At 36.5% G+C, this 18,845-nt stretch overlaps 1 protein-coding gene across 1 annotated transcript in view; it reads right to left on the reverse strand.

The window, feature by feature from the left end:
- zcchc7 (zinc finger, CCHC domain containing 7) overlaps nucleotides 1–18,845 on the reverse strand; it is a 50,640-nt gene that overhangs the window by 4,092 nt on the left and 27,703 nt on the right. The window contains exons 2-5 of the mRNA XM_059553937.1: nucleotides 14,051–14,109; nucleotides 13,757–13,882; nucleotides 12,366–12,536; nucleotides 9,854–9,889 (exon numbers count right to left, since the gene is read on the reverse strand). Coding sequence (XP_059409920.1) covers nucleotides 9,854–9,889; nucleotides 12,366–12,536; nucleotides 13,757–13,882; nucleotides 14,051–14,109 — 392 coding nt within the window. The remainder of the gene's footprint in view (nucleotides 1–9,853; nucleotides 9,890–12,365; nucleotides 12,537–13,756; nucleotides 13,883–14,050; nucleotides 14,110–18,845) is intronic.

Below are 18,845 nucleotides of genomic sequence, written 5' to 3' on the forward strand. Positions count from 1 at the left end.
GATATGCCGTTAGTGATTGCCTGGTGGATGCTAAAATGAGTGAAAAAATCCCATTTTAGAACTATATCTTTATCATTATCTTTATAGTTATCATGCTTGGTGTGAACGGGCCTTAAGCAAGCATCTAGAAACCACCCAAGAAACCACCTAGCAACTTGGGATGAGAATTTATGGTCCCACTTTATATTAGGTGGTCTTAGCTACTATTTACTTACATCAAAAAATAAGTACAATGTACTTTTTGTGTTCATAATGTACCGCAAACCACTTTTGCTGCTAATGAAATGGGATATGGGTAAGGTTAGGGACAGGTCTGGTGGTATGGGTAGGTTTAAGAGTTGGTTAAGGTGTAAGGGATGGGTCAACAATGAATTTCTAAAAAATTTATTACAAATGTAATTACATGCAGGTATTTTTTAAATGTAAATACAATGAATAAACATGCATGTACAAAATAAGTGCACTGTAAGGCCACCTAATATAAAGTGGGCCTGAACTTACATTCATATATCACCTGCATGCAACACTTAAAAAATAAAATAACAAACAATAATAAAAAATTTGAATCAATAATCAGGCCGTAAGCAAACATAATAGTATACAGTTCACTATAATTACATGTTACACAAGACCAAATTTATGACTTGAGGTTCAGCGATTCACAATCATCTCCTGCTGATTCAGTGAGTGAATCACCATCATAAGACTGGTTCAAACAGATCTCTGATGAATTCCAGAGTCTTTAAAACTGATTCATTAAAAGGAATCAGCTCATACGAGTCATTTGTTTGCAGCCTGGACCATACTGGAAGCAGCATTTGACTCAAAAGATTTTTTTGAATTATTTTGCAGCTTCTCTCCTATCATTATCAATTCTGACTGAAATTACAACTAAGCTAAAACGATTTTTTCCTGCAGACTCAGGACATGCTGTCCAAGTATTTTATTATGATGTTCCATCCACATCTGTGGAAGAATGCAGACACTTAAAAACAGTTAAGAGAAGATCCGGTTCTCCATTCCCAGTCCCACTAACAACTAAATGTGCTAAAAACCACTGACAACCACTTACTATAGCAACTGTAGCACTCATATTTTCCTCAAAAAATGTAACATTTCTTCATTTGGCCACCATTTATTTCTAAAACGTCCCTTTCTCCTTTTGTATTTCTAATGCTCCTTTCTTCTTACTTCCTCAAAATCTTTCTGTGGTTCATTGACAGTCACTTGGTCCTTTAACCTCTCTTTCATGTCTCTTTCTTCATCTCTACTGTACCTTCACCCGTTTATCCATCTGTTTTGCTTTTTCTAAATTTTTTCTTTCTTACTGATATCTCATGCAAATTGGTGTGTAAAGAAGACCCTCCTTCCATCACACGTACGCCGTGCCCCCCTCCCTGACCTTGAGCTCCTGTTATCACACTCGTGCTCGTATGTCACAGAAAAGGGAGGAAGACTGACAGGGGGATAAAAAAAAAAAAACGGCGACAGAGCGACCCCTCCTTCAACCGATCCTCTGTGCATAAGAGCTGCTCTGTGGCACTATTAATTACCTCTCTTTAGTGTGTGTGTATCACCTCTATCTGAAAGGATTATCGGGGCAGAGGGTGGCCTCTGATATGTTTGTGTTTCAGGGCCAAGAGTCACAGAGAATATTTTCCCTCTCTCTCACAAACACACACACACACACACACACACACTTTTTTTTGTGAAAAGTGGGGACATCCCATAGGCGTAATGGTTTTTATACTGTACAAACTGTATATTCTATGGCCCTTCACCAACCCTAACCCTCACAGGAAACTTTGTGCATTTTTACTTTCTCAAAAAAACTAATTCTGTATGATTTAGAAGCGTTTTGAAAAATGGGGACATGGGTTATGTCCTTATAAGTCACCCTGTCCTTGTAATACCTGTGTCATACCCATGTCATTATACAAAGTTGTGTCCTGATATGTCACAAAAACAAGAGCACACACACACACACACACACACACATTCATATGACCTTGTGCAAAAAAGCATTCGTAGACACACATATCTGTACATTGCACCATCTTTTTCAGTTAAAAAAAATTAACTGAAAACGATTAACTTTCAAATTAAATCAAACATTTAGTGCAATATTCATGTTCTGACTTTGATTTAACTGAGTTGCCTACTTTTTGGGTTAATTGAACAGGATTTATCTTACCCTATCAATAAGCAACCAAAACTAAATGTACTACAACTACAAAACGGTATGACCCATTCAGGCTGAGCTACGGACCATGATAGGTGGGCATTACTGCATCGAGTAATAAGCCAATCTTAGTGCTATGGAGGCACTCTCACATGACTTCTCGACTATTTCTCCCTTCACGTTCACACCATGCTTCAGGGCTTCTATGAGAACATAATGTGCTCCAGGGAGGCCAAAGAGACACTGCTTCTCTCTGAAAGCTCATCTGCTGGTGTTGCTTTTGGAGATTGTTGATTTACAAAGATGAGTGCTATACGCAGTATTTCTTCTTATATTTCATAATATGTCTCATTTTATTACTGTACTGTTGATTATTTTCTCATCCAGTGTTTTTTAAGAGACACCACCTCTCTTCTCCTCCTCAAAGAAAACAGCCCTCATGCTCACACAATCACACGTTTAAAATAAAGTTTTATAAAACACACAGATTTACACACACACACACACACACACACACACACACACACACACTGGATCCTGGCAACAGTACTTCACACCTTGGCTACAGGCAGACACAACCTTAATCCTTAAACCCACATCAAATTCAAACTGTTTCCAGTGCAATCACAATTCAAACATGCACACACAGTGTAAACAGTCTTTGTGTGCTTGGTGGATTAGGGAGAGGTGGAAGATTTGGGGTGCATTATGCATACGTAATAGAAAAACTCTAGAGAACCCCCCAGAATGACAGGAAAGGGGTGGGGGTAAAGAGAAATCATTTAAAGACATTCACCATTTTCAGCCAGACATGCAATATATGACGTTCCACCAACATCACATCACTCATTAGACAACAAATAAATATTAAGGAGGATTAAGAAACCATAATTTACCTACAATATGCCTCTTTAGAAAAAGAGCGACAGGGAGCATGGTAGAGAGAGAGAGGAAGATGAACAGAAGCAGATCCAGGTTTAATATGTAATCTTCTAGATAAATCTATCTATAGTGCATAACCTCCAAAAACCAACTTGCAACAGCTTATATAAAATGTACATGTCAAGACAAGACCTGCCATGCACGGTCAAAATGAATACCACTGTATTATGGATAAAATGCACATCTAGTGTGGATTTATCTGCGCAGACATTTTTAATATCGTACAGAGGTGGCCTAAATGAATAAACATAGTAACACAAGGGACAGAAAACAAGACGTGTGCTGACTGACACGACAGAGCTGCTGTAGCTCAGCGGAGCCTTCGCCAGGTCAACTTCTTTCCTGTGATGTGATTTACAAACAGGGCTTTTAACGGAGGTTTACACTGTGCCACTGTATATGATAGTCCAAATGTGGGACATTCGTAGGCATTTTACTGAGGTTTGAGGAAGAAAGTGTTTCTGATAAGGTCAATCTTATTTTTACATTTACTGTGCATTCGCTCACGTTTGTGTGCAAAACCTCTTTGCAACCATTTTCAGAAATCACAAATAAATCAAAATGGTCTTCCATTTTATTCTACTCAAACCACACACATCCATGAAATATGCTAAACCAATGTTTCTTTTATTTTATTTTTTTGCATAAAATCATCAGAAATTGAGCAATTAGTCTTACTTTTTGACTATTTGCATGGTCACACATTATTTTAAGGTCGACTTATTGATATTAACAAAGCATTAACAATGACTTTTGCCTCAGTAAACTTTAATTTGCTGCTTATTAATAGTTAGTAAATTAGCAGTTAAATTAGTAGGATTATGAATGCAGAATATGGTCATGCAGAATATGTGCTTTATAATACTTATAAATAGCCAAAAGTTTAATAATAGACATGCTAATAAGCAACTAGTTAACAGTGAGAACTGGTCCCTATGCTAAAATATTACCATTTATATTAACCTGGAATCGTACCATCCCTGTGCAATCTTAAAAAGAGGTTCTTTACTGGCATTGATGGCTCCATAAAAAACATTTAGTATCCATTCTAACCTTTCTAGTGGAAAAATGTGCTTTTGATTATGGAAATGTCTTTTAAACTATGAAAAACAGTGCTATTTTAATAGCTGTCCACTGAAAGGTTCTTTGGGAAACTCAAAACTGTTATTCTATGGCATTGCTGTGAAACCCCTTTTCCTGACCTTTATATTTAAGAATGTGTAGTAACACCAAGTCAACACACCTACTTTCAAGTTTGTCCGATGCAAAATATTCCATAAATGAAAAGATGCCAAGAAATGTTATAAAGGATGCTCTGACCCATTTCTGGTCTCAGCTGCAGACTGTTCCTCTTCTGTCTTTCTCAGTTCAGTAAGAAGTGTGTATACCTAAGGCCGAGACAGGCTAACAGATAAACATTTTTCTATTTTCATGCCAGCTCCCCTTTGCTTTTGTCATTCAAATGCAAACACAGGAAACTGGCAGCCAAAAGGCACACACACACTCTTACACGGATGTGCGGCCATACACACACGTCTTGTAATGCTATCGACCCCTGGCCTCTCATGCAATGCCACACACACCTGTCTCTCTGTGCCTGCCTTTCAACTGATAACCAGAAGCCATCCTCCAAACCATATTTAACTCACAAAATCCAAAGGAAAAAAAAAGAAGAAATGTTATTTTGCTTTAAAAAATAAATAAATAGGATCGATATGATTTTTGCATCATATATACTTCCACCTCTTCTTCTTCCCAATATTAACAGTTGCATTTTCACTTTCCTGTCTGATAAACAGAAAAAAGCTCTTCATCTCACATCTGTTATAAAATAATCAATTTAGAAACAAAGCCCTAACAATGTTTACTACTTAAATGAATACACAAGTTTCAAAGAGCATGACATATGAAGGAACAAGACATGAGAAAGAAAAACAAATTAGCTTAAAGCCACTTAAAGAGATGGTATGACAAAGCAAAAACAACACAATACTGCTACAAGCCCAAATAAGAAACATCTCCTAAAGCATTGTGAGGTTTTTCCCCCAGGTGGCGACATGCACACAGCATGACCACATCTATAGATCACAATGGTCACAGTTCATCACAGAAAAGCAATATAGATATAAAATAAAAAAAATATGACATTTTTATAGAAACATTTTTCTGAAAGAAAATATTCAGCAAGGATGCATTAAATCGCTCAAACATTGACAGTAAAGACTACAGTTACAAAAGATTTATATTTTCAATGAGCTCTGATCTTTTGAACTGTCATTTATTAAAGAATCCTTAAATAATGTATCATGGTTTCCACAAAAATACTAAGCAGCACAACTGTTTTCAACATTGATATCAATAAGAAGAGGTTTCTTGTGCACCGAATCAGCATATTACAATGATTTATGAAAAATCACGTGCCACTGAAGACTTGAAGTAATGACCGCTGAAAACTCAGTTTTATGATTACAGGAGTAAATGACATTTTAAATATACTAAAATAGAAAACAGCTATTTAAAATTGTAAGAATAGTTGCTGTTTATACTGTAATTCTGATCAAATAAATGCAGCTTTGATAAAATCAGAATCAAATTCACTGAATGCGTTCAAATTAAATCCTCGATTCAACTTCACAAGCACACTTTCATATCAACTTCAACTGATTCAAAATCCTCTTGCCCTAAAATCTGATTTTGAGCTGACAGATCCACACAGGGATCACACTCTTAAAAAGCTCAGCAGCATAAAATCAGTGTCAGAAAGAACCGCTTTCTCCAAGTGCTGTGCTGTGACATTTCCACTGAACTGTTCCCACAGGAGTTTAATCGATACAAACACTCAAAATAAACTGTGTCGGACGCTTCTCTCCGTCTCTTGAAGATCTCATTACATTCACAAATGTCTAAACATACTATTGATTTATACTCATTACGGATAAAGATTTATAATTACATTTTTACATTTATATCTCAAGTGGCTAAATGGCCCAAATCAAAAAAATGCAACCCCCTCAAAACTCACTATGATATTCTGATTCCTAAGACTTGGTCCCTTTTACAGTGCAAGCCTATTAAATTTCTTTTGTTCATTTTATACCAAGCAAAATCTTAAACGGGTTATATTATTAAATTGCAACAAGGATGAAAAATAAAAATTTTATTGCTTTAATTTATGAATCACTTTTCTTCTAAGATGATTTTACAGTATTTTTTGTCCTTTACGGGCTGCTGTAGTACATCATCTATATCAGTAGATGGTGCTGTGTGTCTATCAAACCAACACATATAAATGCAAATATTTACAAACTATATATTTGCTCTTCATTTCAACATTTGCACAGGATGATTCCAGACTCTTCTATCTCCCAATGGAATAAAGGTGTAACTAAATGTACATCTATCTGCAAAAGAAATTGACTAATTTTCCAGCTACACTGAATTCATGATTAGGTTTTTGGTCCATATTTGGCTTGGTCTTACTGAATAATATTCAGAAATGTTTCTATTGACAGCAAGGCCATTTCTCTTTATTGCTGACTGTCTTCTAAAAATCACTTGATCGCTTTGAAGCCATAAACTGTATGTCCCTCATACATTTCACTTATGCTAATGATTCAATTAATTTTCATTACAGTGTAAAGGATTACTAGGCTGATCAGTTTGAGGAAAGAAGGGATTTTAAAAAGAAGTTTTAAAAATGGTAATTGCTCACCAATATCCTCTTAAAAGGTTTGGAATCCGTATCCCCTTCAGACCCGTAATATCTGAACCAAAACATAAAAGCTCTATAGCACGTTACGAAATGCACCTAGTCACCACAATTTTGATTAGTTGTGTGTGTGTGTGTGTGTGTGTGTGTATACAGAACATTCTTAAAACTACATTTTAAAAGAGAATATCTGATTTAAATTTTTGAGTGAGTTAAGTCCTTGCAGATGTACAACAGTTGCATTTGTTAAATGAAAACCAAACCAAAAAAAGCATAATCGCACCAAACAGAAAATTGGCCAGACACCACATTTGCTTTGTAAAACTTTCACTCTTTGCATAGTTTTTGTGAACACTCGCACTTCTTTCTGTCTGTCTCCTTTGGGTTTTGTGGCAAACTGAGTTGAGTTGAGTGGTTGTTTGTTAGTGAAGACAGGTGCAGGCCTCACCCACCCACACACACACACACACACACGCACGCACGCACGCACCCACACACACAAACACACACGCACGCACGCACGCACCCACACGCACACGCACGCACGCACGCACGCACACCCACACACACACCCACACACACACACACACACACACACACACACACACACACACACACAGTATAAACAGACCCAGTAGAAAGGGACTGGTCTGACAGAATGCCTTTTCACACCTGACTGGGCCTAGCATAGGGCGACAGGCCACAGCTCCCAAAGCACAACACACACACACTCTCACACACAGGGGTATCTGTACTGTATTTAACTTTGAGCCCTCTAGACTCCAGGATAGTTTAAAGGCCTTAAAGACCGTCTGTTGAGGGTGACTCAATTTAAGTACCTACACACACAAACAGAACCAGGGCAGGACCCGGAGGATGAAAGTAATGCACAAGCAGATGGACTCAGCCCAGCAGAACCAAGTGGACCCGCAGGAAACCATCACACGCTATTTTAGGCCATTATAAACCCTACATACTCACGAAAGTCCACATATGTCATCCACGTAGGTGCAGGACGCCGGACAGCAATTCACTGTGATAGCAAATAGTATTTTAACCTAGATTTTTGGGTGCGATAAAATAGTTGCCACTAATTATAACAATGATTTTAATTACACTACTGTAAAATATTTAATACCGGATCTATTTCAAACGGTGTAAATCACCCTGCATTGATTCATTCTTTTTCAGTGCATTTCATATTGTTTTTGATTTAACATCAAGATTTTAATTTGGACAATTTTAAATGTAATTTTTTAGGTGACGTTGTTACAGACTAATATTTCACAAATAATAATAATTTTTTTATTAATTAACTGCATGCACTTACTATAGGGTAAATGTTAGGACTAGGGTTAGTTGCTGGTAATTATATATAACATATTATTTTTACTATAGTAAGTACATGTAACATTTAACTATGTTACCAAAAATTTTATCTTACAAAAAAATTAAAATGTCAAAATATATTAAATATATTTCAGACATGCAATAATATTACTAAGCATACGCCTGTCAACACAGAAAATTATTCACATGCTGAATATGAAAATTTATATATTATTTTAAACAATTATAGTAAAGAAGAGCAGCAGAAGCTTATATCTGAGCCTGTAAAACTAAATTAGACAATTTGTGTTTAATTTTAGGAAATTATTTCTTAATTACATTTTATTTTAATAGATTTTTTTTTTCTAGATTTTATTTATTTACTTATTTTTCACTTTTTCCCTGCAAGTCCACAACCTTAATAAGACTAAAACCAGAACCACCAGAACCACTGGCATCAATTTATCACAGTTTTACTTTACAAACAATAACTGTAATAATAACTATGGTATTTTGGCAGAAACAACAGATACCATGACACACTTTTCAAAGAGGGATAATAATCAGATCCGTTTCCATCTTTGTGCCATGAACTTGGTACAAAATCAGGGAACGCTATTTTTATTCAACGCTGAGGAAAGAAATCAAAAAGCTCAGGAAGAGTGAAAGTGGGAAAGATTTTAAAAAAGAGTTTTAACCCTCCAACGCAGCTCTTTAACAGCCCTAGAGGCAACATTTTCTTTTCATTCCACCTTTCTTTTTTCTCTGTCTCCACTCTGCCACCCGCGCACCAGGCTAGCGCTAACGATCTGGCCTTTTCATTAGGAAGCCTAGCTAATTAGACTGTGTGTGTGTGCGTGTGCGTGTGTGTGTGTGACGGGTCGAGTGACTGCTCGGCGCAGCGCGATGCTGGCAGCCCATTTCATGCTTTATCACGTCTTTTAATTGACAAACAACCTGCTCTTTTCTCTTAGGCTGAGGTCTATATTCCAGGAGTCTGAGCGGATGTGTGTGTGTGTGTGTGTGTGTGTGCAGATGTTCCAGTGCGCCCCTTGACGTTTAGCTGTGTGTGTGACTGTCACATGCCTTCTCACCCTGGTGGATCTTTGGGGAGAAAATGCTCAGTGAGTTTGCCAATTAACCACTTTCAGATTGTTCTGTGACAAAACACATACACACAGATGCAAATATAGAGTAAAGCACACAGTGATCCAATAAAACAAGTAAACAAATGTTGTCTATTTAAAGAATCTCAAATAACTTTGAGATATTTTTAAATTCATTGTATTAAGAGACTTTATACAGTTCAACACAAGTCTAGTTTTTTAAAAAGCAACCCTCTGTGGTGAATGAAAGCTGATTTCTCCACTGCTTAGACACACTGTCAGGAGTTCACCATTTATACATGTCCACACAAAGGCAAAACCAGCGGGACGCATGGAGCCTTTTCTCTGCAAGCCACAATAATGACTAATAGTGCTCACGATGAATCTGTGTGCTTATACATGTGAGGTTTTATTACACACAAATGAGTGTTGGCTTGACTTGCTTTTGTCACAAATGACTCTATTATTTGAGATGTTTAACACAATAAGGTCACCTGAAATTCCTTCAGGCAGACTCTCTATGAATTCACACATAACTTGTCCTCACATTTTCTATGAGAAACACAGAAACACATGGAAGCTTACCGTAATGTGATACTGTCTCCAGATTTCTGGGCAAGCCTGTTGAGAACAGAAAAAAAGACAATGAGAAAACCCAATATTTACATGAAATTAAAGTCTGAAAGTTCAGAAACACAAGTAAAAAAGAACCACAAAAGGTTTATGATAATACTTTTTTTTTTTTTTAATCTATCGAGACATTCCCCTTTTCTTTTTCTTTTTAGTTTCTTTTCGTTATTGATCTACTATACATACTTCCAAGTGTTGTTTTTTATCTTTGATTAAATGTACTGCAGAAGCAAAAAATAAAACCTTTTAGGGCCTATTTGGAAAATCTTCACATAAACTCTACTTATATAAGTAAACCAGTTTATGAAAGTAATTTTGTAAATATGATATGAAATTGATAAGGAAGATGCGCAAAATAAAAAAAAGATGATACAAGATGAGAAGTGGAGATTAAATAAGAGAAGAGACGAGAAGAGACGAGAAGAGACGAGACGAGACAAGAAGAGAAGAGAAGAGAAGAGAAGAAAAAAAGACAAAGGAAATGCAATAGGGAAAAGGAAAAAAAATTAACAGGAAAATAAAGAAACTGAAAAGGACAACAGTAGGATAAGAGAGAGGTGCAGTGTTGACAGCTCAAGCCGCTTCAACAGAAACTGAGCGAGGGTACTTAGTGCATTTGCCCTGTGAGCTTCCAACATCTCTCTAAAAAATTGGAAGTGCTGAGGGCACAGCAGCTGGACTCATTTATACAGTTGGCTTTTGATTGAACCCCACCTGAGAGCCAGGCAGAGGCTTCAGCACCCCTTCTAGGGTTTACCCTGCTGAGTGTATTGAAGGAAACATTTAAAATCGCTAAGAATCTGCTTTCCTTTCCCTCACTCGCTGTGACAAGATGATACAGCAGTGAAGCTACTAAATACATTTCTATACTGCCAAATACCAAAGCTGTTGTTTTGAACCTTCAGACTTGTTTTCTTATTATTATGAATTAAAGTCACTGCCCTTACAGTGTTGTTATTTTTTAAGGACAGCTTACTGCCTATTGGTTGTCTAAAACCATAGGAGCTTTGACAAAAAGACTACATTTTTATAAATCCAAATATATAAGGTGCTTCGATAGTGGGAAAATAAAGGTCTTTTGAACACTAAGGAACATCAGACAAATACTGAAGCCAGTTTGAAGCAACTTCATATTTTCACATCCAAATTAGCTTTGAGGCAAATGAAACACTAATAGAACATGTTATCAGGAGGATTAGTGTTACAAGTGTTACAAAACCGACAAACACGGAAAAAAAGGTTTTACAATAGTTCAAAGCAATCAAATAATGGTAAGAGTGAAACCATATAAGGAGAGAACATAATAAAAAAAAGAATCATGCAACAACTTTGAACTAAATATCTGAATAATTTTGAGTCTGAATATTTGTTCAGACTTAATCCTGTCATGTTCACATCCTAAACATGTAACAAATGTGTAAAAATGAAGAACTGAGGTCATTCATTATGAAGAAGTATGTTACAGTGAGCCAGAAACTGTGAAGTAAATGGACTGAAATTTGTTAACTCTCAGAGTTCATTAACGAACGCCACATTGCAGTTTTTGAGACTGCTGTAATTACAGATTATAAGCATAATTAAAAGTCATGTTGTGCTGGTGGCTGAAGAATTGTTTGTTCAGCTAACCAGTAGGATCATACGGTCTGCATTCTGTATTTACTGCTTATTCTAGATTTATAATCAATTAGAGGTCTTAGAGGGATGATGGCCACTGTGATTGTTATCATGTGATGTGAGAACTTACTGAGTCTAGATATTCAGAAAAACTTCTTACTTTGACTAATAGAATGCAGCAGAATATCTTGAAGCAGCACTGTTTAACTGCGCCCAAAACCTAAATGTGTTTGTTTGTCACGTTATGCATGAATGGGGCCAATTTCGTTTCAATTAAAACTATGCCAAAATTATATTAAAACTATTTCCAAATCACAAGACAACAAAAGATGAACAAACTCAATGTGGGAATGTGTTCCTGTGTTTAAAAACACCACTGAACAGAATCTTATCTTAAAAAAAATAAATAAACAGCGCTCATTGCGTGAGATGCTGAAAAAAACAACAACAAAAAACAATTCAAGACCAGTGGTCAAAGAAAAAAAATAGTTTACTGCACTAAATGATCCTGACATTTTTCCGACCTTTGTTTTAGGAAGTTTTATCTTTTCTTTTTTCATCTCTTCTGCACTTTCTAAAAGTAACATTTTGACTTGTTTCTCTTCCTCCCCCATTTCTGTCTCTCTCGGTGGGGTTGTTGTTGGGGGTGACGAGTGGAGCGTGTGTCTCACTCACAGCCTGTGAAGCGTCTGCCTTAATGAGAGAAAGAATGGCCCAGGAGATAGACACACACACACAAACACACACACGCGCGCGCACAAACAAACAAGCAACACACAATTCACTCCAAACCCAACACACACACAGAGACACATCTCAGCTCCATGGTCCACACACACGCAGCACTACTCACGTCAAAGAAGTGTCCGGTCATGTCACAGCGGTGGCAGCGTTTGTGCCAGTAAGCTCTCTCCAGACAGTTGTCACTGGTGTGGCCGGGCAGCGAGCAGTTAGAACAGTAACAGTTCGGACAGTTCCTCTGAAAGTGTCCCTGAAGCCCACATAATGAGCAGCATGGCACCTTCTGCTCATAAACACACACACACACACACACACACACACACAGTCACAGTAAGAACAACTATGACACTATAAAGTTGGCATATGACATTATTACAAACAAAATTACAAAATGCTGTTATTAAAACATAAGCATTAAAACCAGAAAACTATCTTTAGGTTAGGTTTCTTATTCTTTAAGAATTATGAAGTGTCTTTTATTATGTTGAATATTAAAGATTTGTAATTATTATAATAATATCAATAAAACAACTACACTAAATATCCCAGTTTCTACTGCTATTTTGTGCAAATAAGTCTGCACAAATAATGTATAATATATCAATCTTATAATTATAATCATATGCCATTATAAATTTGGCATATGACATTTTCTTCAAAGCATTAAAATAAGAAAATGTTATTTTTTTTAGGTTAGATTTCTTTCTGTTTTTTAAAGAATAACCAAGAATTATAAATTGTCTTGTCAAGAATTAAAGTGTCTTGTATCATGGTGAATATCAAAGATTTGTAATTATAATAATAGCAACAAAACAAATACACTTATTGTTCCAGTTTTTACTGCTATTTTGTGAAAATAAATAATACATAATTTAACAATGTTCAAAACAGATTAAATAAAATAGGAGTATCAAAAGAACAAAATAATCCTCAAAACTAAAAGACCGCTTTACAAACTTACAATTCATTATAGTTTATACCTGGGTAATTTAACCTAAAACATTTTTTTTGTTGTATTAAGGAAGTAAACAAAAATATTGTGGTAACAGCATATATCATGATATTCTTAAAGATATTATATTTCAAATATACAAATCGAATGTATCCATGTTGTATAAAAGTATTAATTTCTTTCTTAAAATGTTACTGACCCCAACATTTTGAATGGTAGAGTACAAATAACCATTAAGTATTTGATAATTATAACAATCCAGTGAATTCAAATGATATATTTAACCATTCAACACTTATCGTACACAAAAACTTTGATCCAAAATGTATTGTTAAGATTTTTTATTTGAATCCAATTGTCTTAAATTCTGTTTTGATCATTGATTGGCAACATTTTGTTGAAGTGGCTAAATTGTCTAGTTGACAGTTTTTCTGGACTGATGTGTACCATAGGTGTCAGCAGTTCATTGAGTGGAAATAAGGGGATTTTGATCTTTGCTGTGGGGCAGGTGACTATAGTGAAGGTAAAGTGACTGGTGGATAATGATGTACCTTTGGTGCAGGGCAGTTTTTGGAGAGATGGCCGGACTTTTTGCAGTTGTGACACGTGATGGATTTTTCTTTGTAGTACCGGTTTGAAACACGCCTCGGGCCAAACCTTTTATTAGAGATCTGAGCCTACACAAACACATACACACACACACACACACACACACACACAAAGACAAAATGGTAATCACCTCCTATGGAAGTAGTCCATAAAAATATAAATTATTTTCTGTTTAATAAATACAGTATTATTCCAGTATTATTCATTTCAGATTTGACAAAAAAATACAACATTACCTCTTTATCCTTTACTGATACAGCCCAGAACCGTTCCTTCTCTTCATCATTTGCATGTTCTACAACAAAAAAAGATCAGTACATGAGAAAAACAAACTGAAACCATCAACATGAAATTAGATAAAACTTCAATAAGAGATTGTGTATGATTATGTGTGTGTGTGTGTGTGTGTGTGTGTGGAGGATACAAGAGGCCCACTCCCCTAATTTGACCTTTCTTTTTTTTTTTTAGCTCATTCTCAAGAGACAGAGAGACAGTTACTACAGCAATACACAGCTGCACATCAACACACACTGCATTAAAATACACCACACACACATACATACATACATACAGAACACTGAAAAAAAAGAAAAGAAAATGAAAATACAGAAAACATCTTGCAAGAGCTGACCAAGGTCATCAAAATCAGCATGACACCAACCATCACTGATGCTAGTTTAGTGTATCACATTCTACTTGCACTGAAAAATCACACTGATTTATGAAACACAATTAGAAGTCATACTTTAACACGCACACAACTACAGATATCCACACTTACAGGCAAAATAATATTTGTTATGAAAACAAACATATACGTTCATTCATTAATGTTTTTGCTTTTTTAAATCTACACACCCAACACATCGCAACAATGCCCCCCAAGCATCCCCGAGGACCCCCAGTACAATAAACAGGAAACATTTCCTTTAATCCTGATGCCCCCCTTCTTTCTCTCTCTCACAGACACACACACACACACACACACACACCTCCATGTCTCTATGTGGGGGAAATGCCTCGTCAGTCATGGGCCAGCAATCACACAAAGCCAGAGAAAGGAGGACCTCACTATGGTAATCCTGCCAGGCCTATTCACAATGACACACACACACACACCAAAGATACTATAATGTACTGCTCATATGAATATTAGGAATATTTTCATAAATCCACTCAGTTTTCACATCAAATCCCCCTCAAACACTTAAATAAAACAGTATGCGGAGTTTTCCAATTGGCATCCACAGAAAATATACACCACCACCAGAGGGGCGCTAGAGAGTAAGCCACATTCAACATCACAAAAACCTTTCGCTTTCCATACAGCGAGATGGAGGGATGAAAAAGTAGAGCAAGGGAGGGGGGCTGATAGCGGAATAGCGACAGATGCTATTTGTGAGTCTCATAGGTATGCTAATTAACATAGAACCAACAAATAAAAATAAGAGGTATGCGCGCAGGGTGCAACTTCATCAGTGTGTGCGTTTTAATGAATTCCAGCTGACTAATAGTCTGAGAGAGAAGAAAGCAGGCGTGCGCCCGGCCACCAGCATTGGGTCCAAGGAGAACAAAACGGATGTGTAGGAGAAACTAATTAACCATGAACACAAGCTCCCATTAGAGAGAAAGAGACTGAGACACTATTCTGACTTTAAGAGGACTCTGTGTGTAGGGAACAGGCCATGTGAAGGCGTATCTCAAAAAACAAACTGTCTGGGACTCTCTGAGTGTTTCCTCTCACAGCTGAATCACAGTCCTGAACTAAACTGCTACTAAAACTTGTTAATGGGATCCTCTTTGGAAAATGCATTTAGCCAGTTCTGAAGTGAACATGAGGCCACAAAGAATATCACAGTCAATATACAGGACCATTCAGAATGTTTTGTTTTTGAAAGTAGAATCTTATGCTCACCGAGGCTGTTTTCTATTTTAATACACTCATGTGATAGCTAAGCCAAATTTTCACCAGCCTTTACTTCAGTCTTCAGTGTCACACAATCCTTCAAAAATCATTTTAATATGCTGATTTAGTGCTCAAGGAACACCTGATGTCATTATCAATGTAGAAAATAGTTACTGCTTAATATTCGTTGGAAACTGTGATACATTTGCTTTCAGAATTCTTGGACAAACCAAAAGTTCAAAAGAGCGGCTTTAATTTGAGATAGAAAATATTAGAAAACTTTTATATCATTATAAATGTCTTTAATGTGAATGTTAATGTCAAATTTAGTAAATTTTTTATAATATCCATTAAAAACATTTATGTAGAAACAAAGATTATGCAACAAAATTATGGTTCATCATAAATAATTTAAATTAAGTGGTTAAAAACATGGTCAGGTTGTAGGTTTAAACCCACGATCCAAAGCCAATTGGTGCTGTCAGTCACGTCCTTTGATTCTAGTGCCACATGGCATTTCGGTTAAGATGATTGGCCCAAAACAGATCTGACCACTCATGAGCAACAAATTATGGCAAATATGGCATATTTAAAATTGCATACTAGTATGGGGTCAAGCAGCAGCCAATCAAGAGCCCTTGGGCCAGTTTTACTAACAGTAACTAAACTGTCTTTTAGTGTCAAAATAGTACTGTCAGGTTTTACTAAATACGCGCAGTGACGAATTAGTGCTGAAAAGGGGAGGACACCATTATTTTAAAACCTGACCTTATTCAATATGCATTTCTAGAAGTTTCCCTTTCAGGTGCAAAATTTATGGGAGGAGAGTATTCAAATGAATCACGCAACGAGATTTATTAACATTTGGAATATGGACTTGTTCAGACTAGTCTATTAAATACCAATTTTGTAGGCTCACTCAGCCAGACTTCTGACTATTGGCTTAAAATTCAGTCAGCTTTGTTGTCTACAGCTTGCTGTTTGTGCACGCATTGAAGGAATTTGAGGCTACCACAATGAGCAAGGTATTTGTAATGAGACATATTTCCAAATTAAGCAGAATATTCAACAAGGGAAGAAAAGGTTGAGCAGGATGTTATTGATTCATTGAAATTGACTGGATCATGAACAGGGAGCTTTCAATAGCATAGCAAACCTAGATATAACTGTTGAATTGCAATCAATGGTGAAAAACACTACACCCGAAAACTGACACTGAAGATCATGGTCAGCCTCAGGAGCTTCTACAAGTATATGAATGAATTTTCAAGTTTCTTGGTTATTCAGTTATATTACTATTAAGTTCAACCCAATTTTAGAGAGGCTAAATCATTTACAACAGCTTAAAATGCTTAACAGCTATGTAGCTATTCATATTATTTTTCCTGCTCATGTGGCCTAGGTGACTTCAGCTGAAATGGTAAGTCATTTTAGAGCTAGAGAATAATATTACATATTGATACAATACTGAACAACAATAATAAAATACATTTTTCTTTTCTTTGAAACAATGCACACTCATCCAGGAAGTGCATTAAAGGAGTAGTTGACCAAAAAAATGTATTTGTGTAATTAATTACTCTCCATTTACATTTATGCATTTAGCAGACACTTTTATCCAAAGTGAATTACAGTGCATTCAGGCTATGTGTGTTCCCTGGGAATTGAACCCACGATGTTTGGCACTGCTAATGCAATAAACTACCACTGAGCCACAGGAACATGTTCCCATCATCACCATCATGTTGTTCTCGACTCCTGTTGCATCTTCGAAAAAACCCCCCACAAAATTCCCTCAAAAATGTCATGCTCCAAAAAGTTAATAAAGGCATTGTAAATGTAATCGTAGTGAAGATACAACCTAGCAAGCAGGTTTGAACTTCAAATATGTTTCCCATATTTGAAGTGCTCCATGGGTGCATTAATCATTGTTTATATGTGAATGAAAGCCTAAATTAAAACCGTTCATCATACAAAGCATGTGTCTCTTCAGACTCTAATTAAACCAGTCAAATCATATGGTCTTCTTGAATCACAAAAGTTTGGGGTCAATGGACTTTCAATTAAGGGGCAGGCATCTCTCAAGTTACAATAAAAATATCTTCAACTGTGGTTCGGGGATTATTAAAAGCATTATGGCTTTGGAAGTACACAAGAGTGAATATATTATGACATTATGACATTTTTGGATAAACTAATCCTTAAAAAGTAAGCAATTGGGGTAGTTTGTTGGCATAGACAGCACATGACATCCCATACCAACCAGTGACACACGCATCCATCCTGATCACCCTTTCCTCACACTCGTCTCCCTTAACAACCTCCCTCAAGTGTAACCATTCAGCCTCCTCTAGCAGGGGGAACATGGGACTGAACCCTAAAAAAGCTGATCAAAGCCACAAGCAGGCCCCGCTGTTAACCAGTTTTGCGGGTCCTTTGTGCGGTGCTGTTGACTTCTGCCACTGGGCTGCCGGAGGGGACAAAGAGAGCGGAAGAGAGGCCAGCAGTCAGATTAACACAGCCATACATAACAATGGAGCCCGAGTGTGTGCGACCCCGTGTACCTTTGTGTGTGAGGGTGTACGTTTAGGAGAGGAAGAGAGGGACAGGAGAAGTTGCTCATGTTTAGTCCCATTTTTGGTTCTAATTGCAGGACTCAACAATATAGATAGCCTGATGATCAAGGGCCAATGTAAATGTTTTGAGACAACTCACTGAACCCTCATTTGACCTATTTGGCTAACATATAATTTCTATTCAAAAGTTGTTTTTCTGAAATAAATACTCTTATTCAGCAAGGATGCATTAAACTGATCAAACCGAATAGCAAATTAATAATACAAAAATTATAAGATATGCAATAAATCTTTGTCTTTATGCATTCATTCACATCTTTTAGAGCTATTTAAAGTGTCTCTTGTGAATTTTTGCAAATTATCTTTCATGCAGTGTGTGTTAGCTGTATTTGAATGTAAACAGTCTGCAAAAAATTGTTGCCGTGATTTTCTGTCGAGCATGCAAAATATGTTTGTGTTGTGTATACACTCAATGCAGCTGTTGGTCACCAGCTAACTCACATTATAGTTCTGCTAATCAGCTGTCGCCCACTTTTGTCTAGAAATGTG

Source organism: Carassius carassius, chromosome 7 (genome assembly GCF_963082965.1).
Source record: "Carassius carassius chromosome 7, fCarCar2.1, whole genome shotgun sequence".
In the NCBI taxonomy this organism is placed as follows: domain Eukaryota; kingdom Metazoa; phylum Chordata; class Actinopteri; order Cypriniformes; family Cyprinidae; genus Carassius; species Carassius carassius.